We start from the raw sequence: 19,853 nt of genomic DNA on the forward strand, positions 1-19,853 counted from the left end.
GAAGACTCTGGGGCACCAGTGAATAGCATTCAGCTAGCCAGCCTTTACCCAGTTAGGCTGTCAGGGAGATAATGAGAGGCAAAGGAGGGGCCTCACTCTCCCAGTCTTTCTGATTAAGGCTTCCGGGTAGAAACCACAGCCCTCTTTGGACTCACACCTGCCCTTTCAGAATCCAGAGCACTTCTGTGCTGAGGGCAAATTTCCCAGTGTCTTCAGGGTCCTTGCTCTGGGATGACCTCTGCCCCCTGACCCAGGTTGTCTTGAATTGCTTTCTCAATCTGTCAGCTAAGGGCACAGGGAACCACTGTGTGTTCACAAAGCACCTGCCAGTGTCTCTGTCCCCCACAATCATTTACGGATAGTATTGACCCTTGGCGGAGCCTGCAAGCTAACATGCTGTGATTCACCTTGTCTAGCAGACAGGCCCCCAAGGAGCCCCCGCTCCTGCTCCCTACTCCCTTAAGAGCAGGCTGGCCTCCTGGCAGTTTGATGACAGAATGCTGTGGAGGTGCTGGAGGACACATTGGTGGGTAGGCTGCACAGACTGACTTCCAGCTGACTTCATTGCTGGCTTTGACATGGTGAGCTTTGTCCACATGTTGGACAGGCCCATGTGGCAAGTAACAGCCAGCGGGCAGCAAAGCCCACCAACCATGTGAGGGGTCCTAGCTGTGGGTTCTTCCCTAGTCCAGCCTTCGAATAAAGCCCAGCCTGGGCTGGCACCTGGATTGCAGCCTCCTGAGGGACCCTCTGCAGAGGACCCAGGTAGGCCAATCAAGACTCCTGGCCCACAACTGTGAGATGACAACACATGTTGTTTTAAGGCGCTGGGTGTGAGGTAGCAGACTTGCACTGATGAAGGCGCACAGCAACCCCACCTACTGGTTCACTGAGCAGCTCAACTCACTTCCCCTCTTTCAGCACCCAGTCCCTCTGCCATGCCCTCAGCCCCTTTTCTTTCAGGAGTGTGATTGGGGGTGGTGGTGGTGCAAGTTAGTGCTGAGTGCTACAAGGAGCATGGGCCTCCCAGTAGGTCTGCAGAACCAGGGCTCCCTGTGTCTGGCTTTGTCTTCTTGCCTGCTTTTTGAGGAGCTTCCCTGGCGGCTCAGTGGTAAAGAATCTGCCTGCAATGCAGGAGAAGAGACGTGGGTTCGATCCCTGGGTTGAGAAGATCCCCTGGAGGAGGAAATGACAACCCACTCCAGTTTTCTTTCTTGGAGGATCCCATGGACAGAGGAGCATGGTGGACTAGTCCCTAGTATTGAAAAGAGCTGGACACGACTAAGGAGGCTTAGCACACACCCGTGCTGCTGCTTGAGCGGGGCTGGGTGGGGGTGGGTAGGGGATGGGGAGTATGAACCATGGGAGCCATGAGTCCCATCCTCCCAGCTGGTGGCGTCAGGATGGACCTGCCCAGCGGTTGGTTCATATATGTGAAGCTTGTTGCAAGGAAGCCATTGAAAGCCCATGTTTATCTCAGAGCCAAGCTTGTGCAGAGGATGGCTAGTGAGGGAGGCTGGGGTTCTGCTGCTGGCTGCACCCTGAAACTGCAGAGATCCCCCTCACTGCTTACCGTACCATGATGGCAAGAGCTGCTCCCACCAGAGATGCTAGGAGGAGGGGCGGGAACTTCTAGAGTCCCACGGAAACGAATTAAATCAGAGCAACTCAGAGTGCACGAGAACTCAGGCCAGCCGAGCAGTCCCCGGGCAGGTCAAATTCTCCAAGAAGATGTCATGACACCAGCTGCAGAGAGAGATGGTGGCGGGCACAGGGGTCATGATCATGCCTCTAGAGCCACACCAGGAGAGGGTCTGGGAGGGCTCCAGTTTGGGGCGTTAGGCAGAGACCAAGCTTTATTTGATTGAAGTCACGAAAGTCAGAGAAGGTCAATATCGTCACCCCTTAGGTTCCAGTTGATCTGATGGTTTAGCTCTCAGGGGGGGTTTAAATTTCGCCAAACAGCTCAAGAGGGTGCTTCAGGGGATTTTCCTGGTGGTCCAGTGGTTAAGGTCCTGCACTTCCACTGCAAAGGGCACAGGTCCAATCACTGGTCAGAGAACTAAGATCCTGTATGCTGTAAGGTGCCCCCCCCCAAAAAAAAAAGTAAAAATGTGAATGAAAAAGTGCTTTAGGCTAATCTTTCCCATTACTACCAGAACTGAGGTGTCTTTACAACTGATCTTTGCCACTGTTGCTTCTCTTGCCTGATGAACAGTCTTTCATCTCTGCTTTCTTTTGTTTCCTGAGTGAAAGTGTTAGTCACTCAGTCATGTTCGACTCTTTGCTCTTTGCCACCCCGTGGACTGTAACCCACTATATTCCTCTGTCCATGAGATTCTCCAGTCAAGAATACTGGGGTGGGTAGCCTTCCCCTTCTTTAGGGGATCTTCTGGACCCAGGGATCAAACCCAGGTCTCTCCCTTTTCGGGCGGATTCTTTACTGTCTGAGCCACCAGGAAAGCCCTTTGTTTCTTTAAGCTCATTAATTATAGAGACCTTTTCTCGGATGCACACCATGGCCAGGCTTAGATCCAGAAATGACTAAGACCAGAAATGGCCTCTCTCATGTCAAGAAAGCAGAGCCTGGTTCTGTTTCTTCAGCCCCCCTACCCTATCTGCTTCTGTCGGCTCCCTCAGGCTGGGGGGATGCATCACTGGGGCTATTTCCAGCCCTGGGCTGAGCTTTCTCACTGTTCCCTGAATCTGGCCGATGGCTTCCATCTTTCGGGGGAGGGTTGACAGCTGGCCCTATAGAGAAGTTCTCCAAAGGTCAGGAAGCCTCCTGGCACTACCAAAGGCCAGCAGAGAAGGGTCAGGAGGGGCTGGAGCTGGGGGAAGGCAGGGGAGGGGTGGGGGTCTTGGGGCCCTCTTGAGGGGAGATGATTTCAAGGCCACCGCAGGACAAGGACTTGGCACAGGGGGATCCAGCGATGTCCTGTGGTTGCCCGCCCCATCCATGTACCTTCCTGCCTACCTGTTGGGCAGGGAGCTGAGGCAATGTGGACCCTCCAGGGTGGTGGGGTGGGCAGGGTTCAGACCCTGGAATGGACCAGGTGGGGTGTGGACAGAACTGTGGGTTGTGGCTGGGCTGCTCACCTGGAGGATCCTGGGTGCGTGACTTCTTTTTCTCCTTTCTTTTTTATGCCATGTGGCTTGTGGGATCTTAGCTCACCAGCCAGGGATTGAACTTGGGGCCACAGCAATGAGAGTGCAGAGTCCTAACCACTGGACCGCCAAGGAATTCCCAGTGGCCTGTGTTTCAATCCCCTCCTTGTCACTCATTGGAGAGAGCAAGGGCCCCACTGTGGGGTCAAGGGTGGCTAGACACAGGACGTCTGACACAGGCAGAGTAATGGATGGTTCCTTATTAATCATGTGGACTCACAGCTCTGGGAAGAAGGATGCCGCAGGCCCCTGGGGTACTTGGGGCGCACTCGGGCAGGGTGAACCCTGGGCTGTGTGGGGCAGGCTTTAGTGATGAGAGGACTAGGTGGGAGGGTGTTGCTGACTTGCTTGAATAATTCTGAGGGCTGGCGGGGCAGTGACAGCAGCAGCCCATCCGGTCTCTTGGTCCCTTGAGAAGGCTGGCATTGGGCCAGTGGACCTCATCTGGGGTGGCTGGGGCCCTCCCAGTTTTCCTAGCACATGAGATTGGGCCTTTTTTTGGCCACGCAGCATGTGGGGTCTTAGTTTCCTGACCAGGGATGGAACCCTCACTCTCTCTGCATAGAAGCGTGGAGTCTTAACCCCTGAACCACCAGGGAAGTCCCAGATTGGGCCTTAACTGAGGCTGCCCACCAGTATCTGCGTTAACCACGCGCTATTTGCTAAATGAGTCAGCTGGGCCTAGGTTCACGTGGCCCCTGACCTGGCTCTTGGCAGGCAGGGCACCTCTGTGTGCGTCAGCTTTGTCCTTAGAGACAGTGGTGCCCAGAGTGGGGGCAAGGGATGGAGGAAGGGGTGTGTTGGGGCCCAGCACACCCTGGGCACCCCATCACTAAGCTGGTGGGGTTAGATTGGGAGGCTTGGCCCACGTGTCACCAGCCCATGCTTGACCTCTCAGGGGGCAGAGGGCTGTCTGTCTGTGCCACCTGCCCTGGCCCAGTGGCCACACACCCACAGCTGCTGTGCTCCTGACCATACTCGGGCAAGAGGCGGCGGCCACTATTAATAACCGAAACGCCTGCCCAGGGCACAGGGTGGCCTATAAAGCCAGCCCCGCCAGCATCAGGAGGCTCCTTCAGCCCCCGAGACCTTTAGCCCCCCCGTTGTACAGAGAGAAAAAGAAAAGTAAGTACTGAAACCATCCCCCTGTCCCTCTGCCCAGCCCCACTCGGTGGCCGGAAAAGTGAGACACAGAACCACGGTGAAAGACATACCCCACGCACAGGACGCGCAAACACAGGCTCGCCTGGGGCACTCCACCGGCGGGCTGGGAGAGGGTGCCCGGAGGGGTAGGGGAGGAGTGGGGGCTGGGCCTTCTCCTGCTGGACTCTCCTTGTCCTGCGGGGACAGAGCGGGGCCCCTCCCTGGCCAGTTGACCCCAGGATGCCTGCGTCCTGCAGTTATGGCTGAGGTGCTGTCTCCCCTCAGGGAGCCCAGGGCTTCCCCCCTACCCACCCCCACCCTTAACTCCCCAGTGTCCACCTCACCCCCTGCGCGTGTGTGTTAGTCGTTCAGTCGTTTCTGACTCTTTGCAGCCCCATGGACTGTAGCCCGCCAGGCCCCTCTGTCCATGGGATTCTCCAGGCAAGAATATTGGAATAGATAGCCATTCCCTTCTCCAGGGGATCTTCCCAACCCAGGAATCGAACCTGGTCTCCTGCGTTGCAGGCAGATTCTTCATTATTCGAGCCACTAGGGAAGCTGGTGGCTGAACCCCACCCCCTGGGGTTTTGTATTTTTGAGGGTCCCCAGACAAGGAGGACTTACAGGCAGGCTCTGTTTGTATGATGGCAAGTTGCCTCTGCACCCTCCGCCGCTCCCTCCTCTCCCTGGCTTTTCGAAGGCTGAGAGAAGCTTAAACTGGACAGGGTGGCCATGAAGGCATGTCTTGGAGGGAGCCCCAGGCTCCCCACAGAGTGCTCTGGGTGGACTTGGGGGGTGCTCCTGGGCGACCGCGGAGGGCCTGTGGCTGCCTGTCTCTCCCAGTCAGCCTGCTCCTCCCTTAGGCACTGGCTGTCCCCCCATCCCAGGGTGTGTCTCAAGGACTCCCCCTCAGCGTCCTGGCAGACAGGATGCCTGAGGTGGGGGCCACCTTCAGAGGCAACCGCTCTGACCCTGTGGGGACTCAGGTGGGGCGGGCAGAGTTACTGCTGATTAAGAGGGCCGGCTGAGTGCTACTTGATGTGAGTGGCAAGTGCTTGGGGTGGGGGCGTCCTGAAATAGAACAAGGAGGTGGGGGGCAGGGAGCGGGCTCTGCAGCCTCGCCCCCCGCCTCCTGGGCCTCTGCTGCTGACTTCCTCCTCCCAGGGCTGTTAGGACATTCAGGAAGGGTACCCCCAGCAGAGCTCTGGTGGGGTGACCGGCCAGAGGCTTGCCTGGGGACGCTCTGCATGGAAGGTCACCCGCCCATCTATATGTCTGCAGTGGGCTGGGGTGGGATAGGGTATCCCCAGAGGGACTTCCTAGTCAGGGTGGCCTCAGAGGAGCCAGATTCCAGTGAGGGGCCCCCCGGAATCTCTCCCATCCCCCTCAACCCCCAGCAATCCTGAGGATGCACCTTGTCCCCTGTTGGAGGTGAGCTGCCTGGCGCCTGGGGCCCTGTAGGGATCCAAGAAGTGGGGTGGCGGGCAGGCCAGGCCAAGTTCCTGGGGGTGGGGGTGACTTGGCCCAGGAAGGTGTCAGCCACCGGACGAGGGGCACGTGGGTGTGAGTGCGTCACGTGGGCATGTGTCAGGGTCTGTCCCATCCTGGGTGCTTAGCCTGGTCTACACAGCAGAATCCCACTCGGGGCGCCCCAAGTCGGGGAGTAGGGTTTTGAGCCAGTTCTCTGCCTTTAGTCCAGCTTGTCTCCCCTCGGCTCTGCTGGCATTCAGGCCAGTTGGGTCTTGGTTGTGGGGCGTCCTGGGCGCTGGGGGACTTGGAGTAGCCTCCTTGGCCCCACACCCTTGATGCCAGGGGCCTCCAGTGTAACAACCACACATCCCTAGTGTCGTGTCACATTGCCCAGTGTCCCCTGGGCAGGGGGCAGCATCGCCCCCGGTTGAGAAGCCCCAACCTAAGGCTGTTGGCTTTGGGCATTCCAGGAAGGTGGGGTGCTTCTCACTGGGTGCCCCAGGGGTGATTTCAGGGGACACGGGAGCAGGCCTTCTTAGTGTTTTTAGTGATGTGTTTCATTCTAACGCATGTCAGGACATGCAGGCTTCCCCATCCACAGCAAGGTCATAAAGTTTCCTCTTCAAGTGAATTTAGTTAAAACCAATAAAGTAAGCGAGATTTGTAAAGAGAACTAATACATACCGTAGTACTGGTAGGGGAGTCTGCTCCAGCTCCCCGATGCGGGCAGGAGGAGAATGAATGGTCACAGAAGGGACCTCGGAGGGAGGCAGTGGGGGCACCAGGAACTGGGAGGGGCTCCTCCGGGCCTGGGGCTGGGGGCCTGGTGGTGATGGCTCCTGCAGGACTGTGAGTGCAGCCATGTCCCAGGCCCATCTGCCTGGCCTGGAACCCTGTCTCCTGGGGCCAAGGGACTCCACCCCTGGGAGCCTCAGTTTCCTCATCTGGAAAACAAGAATAGGTTATTCTGGTTGCCAGAGCACAGGAGAGCTCTCCCCGACTCCCCAAGCACCAGACAGGTGTCCCACAGGTGGGTGTACCCACCCTATGGCTGGCCAGGCTAGGGGCGGGCCTCGGGCTCCTTGTCATGGAGGGTGGAAAGACCTGCCACAGACCCGGCAGCAGTGGGCTTCCCAAGCCCAGGGGGCACGTTACCTGCCCAGGGGCTCTCTCCAAGATGGGCTGAGGCAGCTGGGTTCCAGGGCTGCCCACTCATGCTCCAGGCTGCCTTGTCTTGGGGCCTCCCATCCTAGGGCCTGGGGACACTGCCTGGCACTGACCCACTTGGTGGACACTGGAGGGGCGTGTTGGGTTAGTCTTGGGGTTCTGTCTGGGGAAGGCACAAGTTAGCCTGGCCTGGAGCCTTCCTGTGATGGGGCTGATCCGCTGGGCCCGTCAGATGGTTGTAGAAGAATTGAGAGATTCTTCCAGGGGTTCAGGTGGGAGGGCCTTCTGGGGCAAGTGTGAGTGGCCTGGCATGCTTCCCTGGCTGGAGAAGGCCCTGGGTGGGCATTTCCAGACTGGAGTTCAAATCTGAACTCTGCTGATCGACCATGGGCAGGTCCCTTCCCTCTCTGAGCCCTAGGGAAGTGGGTCATAGGATAACCCACCCTCTCCAGGTGACTGGCCCCCATCAGGGGGCAAACTCTCAGTTTGCCTGGACCCGGGCTTTCCCAGTGTGGGGAACCCTCAGTGCTGAAACACGGAAAGTTCTGTGCACGCTGGGTGGAGATGGTCCCCCGCTCCGCCTCGACTGTTTTCATAATGACCAGTGACTAGGCAGGGCTCAGGCTGCCCCGGAGCCTCCTCTCCCGTTTCCTGGTCCCATCCTGGGCTATTTTTGGCCTGGTGACCGGTGGATCAGCGTCGCTATGCTCCGTGCCTGTGGCAAAGGGCAGGACTTGGCAGCCCTGCTGAAACTCCCTGCTGGCCCTGCCCCAGCTCCCTCCTGCCCTCCAGGACACAGTGACCGCTCCCTGTGGCCCTCTACCCCAGCCCTCGCATCACTGCAGTGTGTGTAGCCGCTGCAGGAGGTAACTGATTCCAGCTATGCAGACTTGAGGGTCTGCTACAGCCACTCAGCTGGGCCACGTGGCGTGAAAGAAGCCATAGCTGACACACACGTGAATAGGCATGACTGAAGGCCAGTAAAGCTTTATTTATAGGTGCTGAAATTTGAATACCTGTAATATATGTGTCATGAAATTTAATTCTTCTCTTAAATTTTTTTTTCCTACAACCATTTAAAACTGTGAAGCCATTTTCAGCTTGAAGGATGTGCAAAAACCTACAGTGGGCTGGATTGGACCCAGGGGCCATCCTTTGCTGACCCAAGTACTACACACCCAGTAACTCTAACCCATTACACTGAGCACCTGATTTATTAGCAGGACAGTTATGTGCTGTTAGCGAGTTATGAGTATTACTGCATTTTTAAAATCTTATTCAATCGCTAAGTCGTGTCCGACTCTGCAACTCCATGGACTGCAGCATGCCAGGCTTCCCTTCTCCCAGAAGGGAATCCTTCACCATCTCCAGAGTTTGCTCAAACTCATGTCCATTGAGTCAATGATGCCATTTTTAAAAATATTTTTATTCTATTTTTCTTTTTGGTCATGCCAAGCCCTGTGGCATGTGGGTTCCCCAACTAGGGATTAAACCCACTTCACCTGCACTGGAAGTGTGGAGTCCCAACCACTGGACCGTCAGGGAAGTCCGGCATTAATGCATTTTTTTATTAAAGTCACAAATGTCGAAAATTCCACTGAATAAAAGTCACATTGGGAAATTCCCTGATGGTCCATTTGGTAGGACTAGGTACTCTAACTGCAAGGAACCCAAGTTCAATCCTTAGTTGGGAAACTAACATCTCATAAGCAGTGTTGATGTAGCCAAAAAAAAAAAAGTTACTTTGGGTGATTTTTTTTTCTTATCAAAACCTGGTGAATTAAAAAAAAAATACTTATGACATGCAGGATCTTAGTTCCCCAACCAGGAATTGAACCCACACCCCCAGCAGTGGAAGCACAGAGTCTTCACCACTGGACCACCAGGGAAGTCCCTAGAAGACTTTGTTTTTTAATTTGTATTTATGTATATATTTGGCTGTGTTGGGTCTTAGTTGCAGCACGTGGGTTTTATTTCCCTGACCAGGGATCAAACCCAGGCCCCCTGCATTGGGTGCTGAGTCTCAGTCACTGGACCCCCAGGGAAGTCCCCCAACTTCTCCTTGTATGGACACCAGTCATCCTGGATTAAGACCCACCTTCACGACCCAGTCACATTCTGCGGTCCTAAGGGTCAGGGCTTCAACATATGAATGTGAGGGTATACAATTCAGCCCATAATAGTGTCGTTTGTTCTTTGGTTTTGTTGATTTGAAGCAAGCAGACACTTAACAGGTTCAACAAATGTCCCAAGACTTGGTGTCCTGAGCCACGAGGTACACAGTTGGTTGATGGCCAGGCAGGGATGGACACCCAGGCCCTCCCGACCTTCGACCTGTGGGCTCCTTCACCTTTGCTCCACTGCCCCTAGAAAGACTAAAAATATGGTGACCAATCATCTCGGTTCTGAGAGATTTCTGGGGAAACAGGGCTTTCTGTGTTAAAACTAGGAAAGTCCCCAGTACATGGGGATGGCTGGTCACTTTCCTAGTGGCTGCACTGGGCCTGAGCTGAAGCCCCTGCCCCTGCTGGGCTGCCTTCCATCTGCTCAGCACTCTCTTGTTTGTGTCTTGCTCTTTGCTGAGTCATGAGGCTGCAGGGGCAAAAGGCAGTGGTGAGCGCTGTGCCAGGTGATTTCTGTTAGCAGGAAGACTGTTGAGAAGGGGCAGGATCCGAGCAGGAGGCTTCCACCTGGGATACAGAAAGTGAGCAATTTCCCAGGAGCCTAGGACCCCAAATGTGGGGCAGGGCAGGACTTACAGGACCGACCCACTGTGAACCAACCCTTTCTGTGGATCTCCACAGGCCTGTCTGTGAAATGGGTGTACACGATAAACTGAACCACCAGCCTTCTAGGGCTGGCTCAGGGACACGGAGAGTGTGCTTATGAGCCTCCTGGATCATGAGAAGTAGTATCAGCTCCGATCATGGGGGAAGTGCCAGGGTGCAGTGAGGGTGGGGCTCAGCCAAGAGCCAGGGGCACCCTCAGGCCAGGCTGACTTCCCAGACCCTGCTCTGGGCCGTGCCGCGCCACGTGCTGAAAGCTGGCAGGAAATTGCCCTTTTGAGGAAAATAGGCCCAAAGACCCTCAAGCAGCCACCCAGGGCCACACTGCCATGGGTCCACCAGGTGGATACTGCCACTGCCCGGAGCTCTCAGCGTCACCCGTGGAGGTTACCAGTACACTGAGGAGAAGGGCCGGGAGAGGCCCTCTTGGCACCTCAAACACAACAGGCTGGACCCCAACAACTAAAAAACAGGATCAGGTTTAATAAGTAAGCCGCCGTTGAGGTTATGGATGGATGCATTGTGGGCCCCAAGCTGCTGGGCTATGAGCGGGGCGTCCACTCTCATCTGTACAAGACTTCTCCGACGGGAATGATCACGCAGTGCCCGGCTGCAGTGCCACCCGCTGGCCGCGCTGTGGCCGGAGCTGTGTGTGGGTCCCTGCAGTGGGGGCTGGGTGCCTCCTCTTGGGCCTTGCTAGGAGCGGTTCAGGAGTGAGTTCTGAATGTCTTCCAGGACCTGGTGGAAAAGCTCCTCGCGGGACTTCATGCCGTCCAGGTACACTGCAGTCGGAAAGGCCATAGTCAGGGGCCCAGGGGGCTCAGCCAAGGGAGGGCCGGATCCCTGGGGCTGCTGCCAACCAGCTCACAGCAGGGCTGGCAGACTGCTGGGTCAGGAGGAAGCGGACCCACAGAGTTAGGCAGCTGGGACAGGCCAGCATCTGGGCCCCAAAGCAAGAGACTGCTGGCGAGACTCGAGGAAGGCCTTCTAGGTTTCCCACCAAGTCCCGGAGGGGAGGGGCCAGCCTCATCTCACTCAGGGACTTACCCACTTCCACACCGTTGGCCTCCATCTCCCGCTTATACTTCTGGTACGTAGGCCACACGTGGCCGTCGAAGAGGCCAGGAGGATCAGGGACCGCGTAGCTTCGCCTACTGGGGAGGGAGATGGGCAAGGATGAGCAACATGCAGGCCACCTGAGGGTGGTGCCAGTGCAGAGCCTGGGGTGCGGGAACTAGGTCAGGAGCGGGGACCCCATGGGGCCAGGGGCCCCGTGCTGGGGCCTGGGTGCCCCAACTTCCAGCATTTTTCCCAGTGGGCCTGGGAGATGCCCACGGCAGGGCAGTGGTGGGTCATGCTATCCGGACCCCAGGCTGTGGGCCTCTGGAACCCAGCACTGGCCACCCAAGTGCCTGCTGCCGAGCAGTCTGCAGCTTCAGGGTGGCCGTGTGTCTGGCAGGCATTACCCATTTCCTGGTTCCCCCTGGGGATGCAGACAGAGCCCCCCAGGCTCACCTTCTCCTCCACTTACACTCTTCATAGGGGACGGTCAGGAAGTACCTTCGGCTGTACAAGTCCACCAGGGGCCTGGCAGGGGTGGAGGACATGGTCAGCGCCCGTGGGCCAAAGCACACAACCCCAGAGCCTCCAGGCATGTTCCTGGGTGACAAGGGTGGGGTGGGGAGAGGGGTCTGGGCTGATTAAGTTAGGGATGAGTGAGGGGACCAGCAGTGGCCAGTCTCCTGCTATGCCCACTGTGCCCCCCTACTCTGAGGGTGGAGTCATCCCTCTCTCCCAATTCGGGGGCCCAGAGAGGTACAGTGTCTTGCCCAGGGTCACCCAGCAAGGTTGGGGATCCCACCAAGCCTGCTGTCTGAGGAAGCTGAGGTCCTAGACAGAAGACTCAGTTCCCCCAAGAGGTGTGGGTTTTTGCCCCAGACCCTTGGATCAGACTCCGAGGCCTGTCTCCCGCTTCCTGCTGCCCCAGTCCCAAGCCTCCCACACCCCCAGGCCTTGGTGTCCTGTCTGTCGAAATAGAGACTTGGTGACCTGGGAGGGCCTGCATTGCCCGGGGCCTAGATCTGGAGATACTCACTTGTAGCTATAGAGCAGGAAGCCTTCCAGAATGAGGATGTGGGTGTCTGAGGCATCCAGTCGGACACTGACCCCGTGGGCGCGGGCAAACTTCCGGGGGCTGCTCACCCAGGCCTGCACGGTGCTCAGCATGGCCTCCATGTCCAGGGACTCCAGCACTAGGGGGCGGGAGACAGGGCATTAGTGGGGTGGGGGCCGGGGGGTACTGTGGGCAGGGGCGCAGGGCTGCCGCCGTCCATTCTTACCGTCCCACTGTTTGAAGCCGTCCTCCCCAACTGCTATTTGGTCTTGGGGCTGAAACAGAGGAGCCCAAGCCGCGGGCTCAGTGCCCGCCTTCCCACCTCACCCCACCCTGGGGGAACAGCACCCGGAGAGCCCCCGGTGAGGGTCTGGGGGCACCTGCTTGCCCCGTTCCCCTGCAGCTGAGAGTCACAGGCTCTGAGGTCCCAGGCAAGGCACTCAGAACCCCCTCCCCAGCTTCATGACTACTGGGACCAGGAGTGGGGACCAGTTACATCCATAGTGAAGTTGCCCCTCACCCTCCACAAAGCAGCGAGGGTGGGCTCAGAGCCCACTTTGCAGACGGGACAGGGGTGGAGCAGAGGATAAAGGGCACCGCCCAGGCAACACATCCGCTCTGGGACCTGCACCTCCCCTGTCTGCGCCCTGAGAACCTGCCAGGCACATAGCAGGTGCTCAGTAATTGAGAACGCCGTGCCCAGGGCACCCCCAAGGGGTCTGCCTGCCCTGAGGCTCCTTCACGGGGCCATCTCCCTCCCCTGCCCCTGGCCAGGGCAGCCACCTTGAAGAAGTCATCCTGGTGGATCACGCAGCAGTTGGGCAGCGCCTTGAGGAGGTTGTTGGTCAGGGTAGTCTTGCCGCCGTTGGTCATGCTGTAGGCAGAGCATACTTGTGAGGCTGCCTGGGTCCCTTCTGTGGGCCTGTCTGGGTCTGAGGGGCCCCCAGGATCAGACTGAAACCTAAAACACAAGGCTGTAGTGCTAAGAGGGTATTTCTATTCATCTGAAGTCAGGGGATGAGATGGCTGGATGGCATCACTGACTCAACGAACATGGGTTTGAGCAAACTCCGGGAGACAGTGAAGGACAAGGAAGGCTGGCATGCTGCAGTCCATGGGGTCGAAAAGAATCGGACACGACTGAGTGACTGGACAACAGCAACAGCAACGGAAAGTCAGGGGAGGGGTTCTGAGTGGCCAACCTGGGCCGCCCGGCATCCTGCTGCCCACTGCCCACGTGGGCCAGGCATAGGCCTGCCCTCGCCGGTGGAGAGAAACAGAAAAGAGCAGAGGAGGTGGGAACAAGCTGACAAGTTAACACGCAGTCTCAGCTGGGGTCAGGGAAGCACTGCTTTCCGTGTTCGGACTCATTCAGTGTGACCGCAAACCCAGGAGGTGGGGCCGGGAGCTGGTCTTACAGACCAGGAAACTGAGGCCCACGTGTGACCTAGCCTCTGCAGGGCTTTTTTAAAAAGCCAGACTATTAAAGCAAGTGCTAAATGGAAAACTGCAAACCTGGGAAGAGGCAATCACCTTAGGACAAAGGGTGGGAATTCCCTGGTGGTTAAGACTCCGTGCTTTCTCTGCTGAGGGTCTTAGTTCGATCCCTGGGTGGAGAACTAAGATCCCACAAGCCATGTGGTGTAGCAAAAAAATATATATAAAATCCTCAAAAAACAATGGGCAAAGCAGGGTGATCTTGCTCAATCTCATCTGCCCGGGATATCTCTGGTTTTAGTGCCCAAAGTCCCCAATCCTGGGGATCCTTCAGTCCCAGGAAAAGCAGGACGATGGTCACCCTAAGGACTCTAGACTGGGGCCGTCGAAGGACACAGAAGGGTGACTGTCAGGCCTTCCTGGACGTGAGTGTCCCTTTGACCTGGCTGTCCCTGTCCCAGGAATCAGGAGTGGAAAGCTGAGTGTGAAAGGAGGGAGTTGCAGCTTTCAAAAGAGCTGGTGGGAAAGGAGACCTCCATGCCTGAAGGGGAGCAGGTTAGCACATGCCTGATGTTAATCTGAGTTGTTGCTGACAGGCACACGGTGCCCTTAGGGCCGGCTACAGAAATGGGGGCCCTTGTCTCATTCTGTGAAGAATTTCAAGAGGGTAATGGAGCACTAAACCAAAAGCAGGGTGGACCCAGGGCGACCGCCCAGGTTGGAGCTTCAGGCCAGCCCGGCTTCTGCTAAATGCTTCCCAGGCGTAGTCCTAAAAGGCCACAATCCCCAGGAAAGCAAGGTTCCTGCCTGAGGTCAGCAGAAGGAGCTTCTAAAGGCGGGTGCCACACAGCGGAGTGCCACTCTGAGGACCCCACCCCACCTGCCCAGGAGCCTCCTGGGGTTGGTGTCTCCCCATCCCCACCCTCCAGCCCTTCAGAACTGCCTAAGCTTTATAAAGTCTTCTATCCCCAGGGAGTCTTGTCTACTTTGGGTGCCGGGTGGGGAAGGGACTTCCAGTGGGGAATTTCCAAACAGAGGGCAGAACCCCACTCCCAGCACTCCGACCTTGGGCATCGGGTCCCTGCGACACCAGGCTCCAGGCAGCCCTCCATTCATTCCCCTGGCCTCCTGCCCAGGCCGCCGCCTCGGCCCGCACAGGGGCGCGCCCGGCCTGCCTCTCCCTCCTCCGCGCGCTCCCGGGCCGCTCACCCTCCGATGCCCACGATGTACTTCATCTCGGCGCGGAGGGGCGGCGGGGACCGCGGTTGGCAAGATGACTCCTGACTCCCGGGTGCCCGGCTGGGCCCGACCCCGCAGTGCGTCCCGGCTTCATTGAGAAAACCCCGCGCCTTTATAGGCTGGGGCAGCACGGAGGCCGCCCAGAGTGGGGCGGCCCACCGCCTATGGGGAGCGCGGCTGCGCGCTGAAGTGGGCGGGCGGGGTGGGGGTGGCGCGCGGCACCTGTTCCCACTGGATGGAAATAGCTCCACGCTGCCTTTTGCCTAAATTAGTCACGGGTCGGCCAGGCAGGGGCGGCGGGTGGATGTCACCCCGCTCCCTCTCCCCTCCTCCTACTCCTTCCCTCCTCCCCCTCCTGGCCAGGCTGCCCAGGGGACAGATAACCGGCCACACACCTTCCTTCCCTAAAAATATCCAGGCCGGTGTGTCCCCTCGCCTGACCCTGACATTAAGGCCGGCTCTGGTGGCTGAAGAAAGGAGCTCACACCTCCCCCCTGGGCCCGGTCTCCAGCCACAGCAGCCGGCCAGCCCCGGGGGCTCCACACAGCAGGGGACTTCCTTTTCTAAGGGGGTTGCTGCCAAGATGGGCTTAAGGTCCAGAGCGGTGAATCCTAAGATAGCTTTGTTCAGGTGACCCTGGCCACGGGAAAATCTCAGCGTGACACCAGGGCCCGTTCTTTGGGCGGCCACGTGAGGCCTGGCGTCATTGGGTTTAGCCTCTGGCCTCTCAGCAGCTGGGTGGGCTAGGGTTGGGGAGGCATGGCTCTGTGGATCCGCCCACAGAACACGCACACCTTGCTGACCAGCTGGGACCACATCCCAGACCCAAGGAGATCTTTTGCTTTCAGGACCCCCTTTCTCACTCTTGAGAATGACTGAGGATCCCAGGGAGCTTTGGTTTAAATGGATTGCTGTTGGGTCTTCCTTGTGGTCCAGTAGTTAAAACTCTGTCCTTCCAGTGAAGGGGGCGTGAGTTTGCTCCCTAGTCCGGGAGCTAGGATCTCGAAAGCTGCTCAAGGGATGGCCTTAGTAAAAAAATAAATAAATGGATTACTGTCATGGATAATATTTACCACATTATAACTTAAAACTGAGAAAGATTAAAGCCTTTTCAACTTTTAAAATGATAAAACTACATGGTCACATGAATGTAATATACATATATATTTATAATTTTATTGATTTTTGGCTGTGCTGGGTCTTTGTTGCTTTGCTTGGACTTTCTCTAGTTGCAGTGAGCAGCGGGGGCTACTCTTGGTTATGCTGCACAGCCTTCTTATTGCGGTGGCTTCTCTTGTTTCAGAGCATCTGTAGCTGCAGCATGCGGGTTCAGTAGTTGTGGCCTTTGGGCTCTGGAGTGCCTGGACTTCAGTAGTTGTGGTACACAAGCTTAGTTGCTCCAAAACATGTGTAATCTTCCCAGACCAGGGATGAACCTGTGTCCTTTGCACTGGCAGGTGGAATCTTATCCACTGCATCACCAGGGAAGTCCACAAATATGATATTTTTTAATGAAAAATAGTAGTTTTCAAAAAATTCAGGGAGGGGGCTAGATAAAATTGAAAACTTTTTTTGTATTGAATGTCATTATTAAGAAAGTGAAAAGGCAAAGCAGGGGATGGAAGAAAATATTTACAAGTCATATGTATGGTAAAGAGTTATTAGACAGAATATATAGAGAACTCTTACAAGTCAGCAACAAAAAGACAAATGACCCAATTTAAAAATGGGCAAAGACTCTGAACAGACATTTCTTCAAAGAAGATATACTCATGGCCAACAAGCACATGAAAAGATGCTCGGCCTCACTGATTATCAGGGAGATGCAAATGGAAACCACAGTGAGGGAATTCCTGGGTGGTCCAGTGGTCTGGACTCTGTGCTTCACTGCCAAGGGTGTGGGTCAATCACAGGTCAGGGGACTAAGATCCTGCAAGCTGCAACCCCCAAAATGAATAAATAACCCACAGTGAGATACCACTCACACCCTCTAGGATGGCCACGGTCAAAGAGACGGACTGTGTGTATGTCAGTGAGGATGAAGAGAGATGGCAGTCCTGTGTGGGCATGGGAAGCGGGGCAGTCTCTGTGGAAAACAGTTGGCAGTTATTTGGACCCAATTTCACTTCAAAGTGTCAACCCAAGAGAAATGAAAACACATGTCTCCACAGATGCTTGTCCATGAATGTTTATAGCAACATGAGTCATAGGAGCCAAAAGGTGGAAATTACTAAGTGTCTATTAGCAGATGAATGGATATACAACTGATCCATTCTCCCACGGACTATTATTCTGCTATGAGAAGGGGAGAAGCCCTGACACTCGCTACCACATGGACGGACCCTGAGGACATGATGCTCAGTGAGAGGAGCAGACACAGAAGGACACACAGGGCGTGACTCTGCTGACGGGAAACGAGCAGAGCAGGCTGATCCGCAGAGACAGCGTTCGTGGCTACCAGGGCCTGGGAGAGGGCAAATGAGGGGTGATTACTTGTAGGGTGTTTTTCTGCGGTGATGAAAATGTTCTGGAATTAGATAGAGGTGATATTTTCAGAGCATTGTGAATGCACTAAGCGTTACCTAATGGTACACTTTACAATAACGGTTAGTTGCATATTATGTGACTTTTGCTTCAGTTGACAACAGCAAAAAAGCTGAGAACCTTTCCAGCTACAGTCAGAGAGAGATGACACATTGCTACAGCAGGAGGGTCAAAAAGATAACCTGCTGCTATCTGTGAAGATGAGGGAGGAACCATGAGCCACGGATGTGGCGGCTCTAGAAGCCGGAAAAGGCAGGAGTCTGTTCTTCCCTGGAGCCTCCAGAGGGACCAGTCCTGCCCCCATCTTGATCTTAGCTCTATGAGACCTGTGTCAGACTTCTCACCTCCAGAACTGTCAGAGAATAAATTTATATTGTTTAAATAAAAAAATTTTTTTAGGTTAAACAGTGATATTCTCTGTGTGTGTGTTCAGTTGCCAAGTTGTGTCCGACTCTTTGCAACCCCATGAACTTCAGCATGCCAGGCCTCCCCGTCCTTCATTATTTCCTGGAGTTTGCCCAAGTTCATGTCCATTGAGTCGGTGATGGCATCCAACCACCTCATCCTCTGTTGCCCCCTTCTCCCCCTGTCTTCAATCTTTCCCAACATCAGTGTCTTTTCCAATGAGTCAGCTCTTTACATCAGGGGGCCAAAGTATTGGAGCTTCAGCTTCAGCATCAGTCCTTCCAATGAGTATTCAGGGTTGATCTCCTTTAGGATTGACTGGTTTGATCTCCTTGCAGTCCAAGGGACTCTCAAGAGTCTTCTCCAGCACCAGAGTTCAAATGCATCAATTCTTTGGTGTTCTACCTTCTTTACGGTCCAATTCTCACATCTGTACTTGACTACTGGAAAAACCACCACTTTGACTATATGGACCTTTGTCAGCAAAGTGATGTCTTTGCTTTTTAACCCACTGCCTAGATTTGCCATAGTTTTCCTGCCAAGAAGCAATCATCTTCTAATTTCATGACTGCAGTCACCATCCACAGTGATTTTAGAGCCCAAATCACTTTAATGTCTGGTTTAGAAGGATTCTCGCATCTGCTTGTGGTTCAGCTGGCTTCCATAGTTGTTTTGGTCGATGTACAGGAGAAAGGGCTTCCCAGGTGGCGCTAGTGGTAAAGAATCTATCTGCCAATGCAGGAACCATAAGAGACCTGGGTTCCATCCCTGGGTCGGGAAGGTCCCCCGGAGGAGGGCATGGCAACCCACTTCAGTATTCTCGCCTGCAGAATCCCATGGACAGAGGAGCCTGGCAGGCTACAGTCTATCGGGTCAGAAAGAGTCAGACATGACTGAAGTGACTTAGCATGTACTCACAGGAAGAAAAACCGAGCTTTACACACAGATAAAGGAGGATTTTTAGCCTGTTTTAGGTCATTATGGGTAGTTTTCTCTGTCCTATGCCTGAACAGGATGGAAGGAGGTTTATGAAGGTGGACTATTCTTTTTCACTCTCTGCTTGCACTTTGTTTCTTCGCTTGTTTTTGTTAAATGATTTTTAAATGACGATTATATTTATCTTTTTTGGCTGTGCTGGGTTTTTGCTGCTGTGCGGGCTTTTCTCTAATTGTGGCGAGCGGGGGCTACTGCCTAGCTGTGGTGCTGAGGCTTCTCATTGCGATGGTTTCTCTTGTTGGGGAGCACGGGCTCTAGGGCACCCGGGCTCCAGGAGCTGTGGCTCATGGGCTCTAGAGCACAGGCTTAATAACTGTGGTGCCCCCTGCTGCGGAAGTATTGAGTCTTAACCACTGGACCACCAAGGAAAGAAAGTGAAAGTATTGGATGCTCAGTCGTGACCGACTGTGACCCTACGGACAATAGCCCGCCAGGCTCCTCTGTCCATGGGATTTTCCAGGCAAGAGTACTGGAGTGGGTTGCCATTTCCTTCTCTAGGGGATCTTCCCGACCCAGGGATGGAACCTAGGTCTTTTGCATTGGCAGGTGGATTCTTTACTGTCTAAGCCACCAGGGAAGTCACTTTGAATGGATCTTTTTTCCATATATGATTCTGACCTTGAAGACCCCCTGAGGGGGTGTCAGTGACCACCACCCTCAGGCACCCTGGCCTACTCTTTAAGAATCCTTGGTTAAGAATTCTGCGTTTGAATCCTGCATTTGAATCCTGGTTCTGCCACTTGCCACATGGGGGAGCTCAGGCTCCACCTTGGCCTCTCTGTGCCTTACTGTTCCCATCTGTATAAAGGGAGGCTGCTAGCCCCAAGCAAGGGAGGGAGGATGTCTATGGCTTTGGGCTCCGGTCTCCCAGAGTATGAAGGGAGGATGCCCTGCCCACTCCTGACTTGCCCCTCAGCAGCCAAAGTTGCTGCCACAGGGCCTTTGCACATGCCGTTGTCTTTTCTGGGAACCGTCCCTCCCCTTACCCAATCCTCCTCCCTCAGGCTAACTTTGACTAAGCTATCCTGCATCAGCTTGGACCTCCCCTCTTCCAGGAAAACTTTCTGGATCCCCACTGCCTCTCTCCACATCATGAGCTCCCTCCAGGGCAGGCTGGGCCATGCATGTCTTGTTTTCTGATGTATCTGCAGTGCCTACCAAGGTCAGGTCCACTAATGGTAGCGTCCCTTCGTCCCTAAATAGTGGCAGAAGGAATGAATGAAACTGGAAGGGCCAGGAGATCTTTGAACACAGCCAACGGCTTCCTAGGTGGTGCTAGTGATAAAGAAACCCCCTACCAATGTAGAAGACCTATGAGGCTCAGGTTTGACCCCTGGGTGAGGAAGATACCCTGAAAGAGGAAATGGAAAATCGCTCCAGTATTC

General features: G+C 55.3%; 1 protein-coding gene across 2 annotated transcripts; it reads right to left on the bottom strand.

Moving 5' to 3' along the window:
- Positions 1-10,197: 10,197 nt before the first annotated feature.
- NMRK2 (nicotinamide riboside kinase 2) lies at positions 10,198-15,211 on the bottom strand. Of its 2 annotated transcripts, none has more exons than XM_069589447.1 (7): positions 14,494-15,211; positions 12,631-12,721; positions 12,074-12,122; positions 11,830-11,986; positions 11,250-11,321; positions 10,782-10,888; positions 10,198-10,516 (listed from the first exon to the last, which is right to left on the bottom strand). In XM_069589447.1, the coding sequence occupies exons 1-7, from the start codon at positions 14,517-14,519 to the stop codon at positions 10,431-10,433; spliced, it is 588 nt and encodes a 195-aa protein (XP_069445548.1). In that variant the 5' UTR covers positions 14,520-15,211; the 3' UTR covers positions 10,198-10,430. The 2 variants fall into 2 exon arrangements, with proteins under 2 accessions (XP_069445548.1, XP_069445549.1); XM_069589448.1 differs by having other exon boundaries at positions 10,782-10,885; positions 14,494-14,698.
- Between the last annotated feature and the right edge of the window lie 4,642 nt (positions 15,212-19,853).

This window comes from Ovis canadensis, chromosome 5 (assembly GCF_042477335.2).
Source record: "Ovis canadensis isolate MfBH-ARS-UI-01 breed Bighorn chromosome 5, ARS-UI_OviCan_v2, whole genome shotgun sequence".
Classification (NCBI taxonomy): domain Eukaryota; kingdom Metazoa; phylum Chordata; class Mammalia; order Artiodactyla; family Bovidae; genus Ovis; species Ovis canadensis.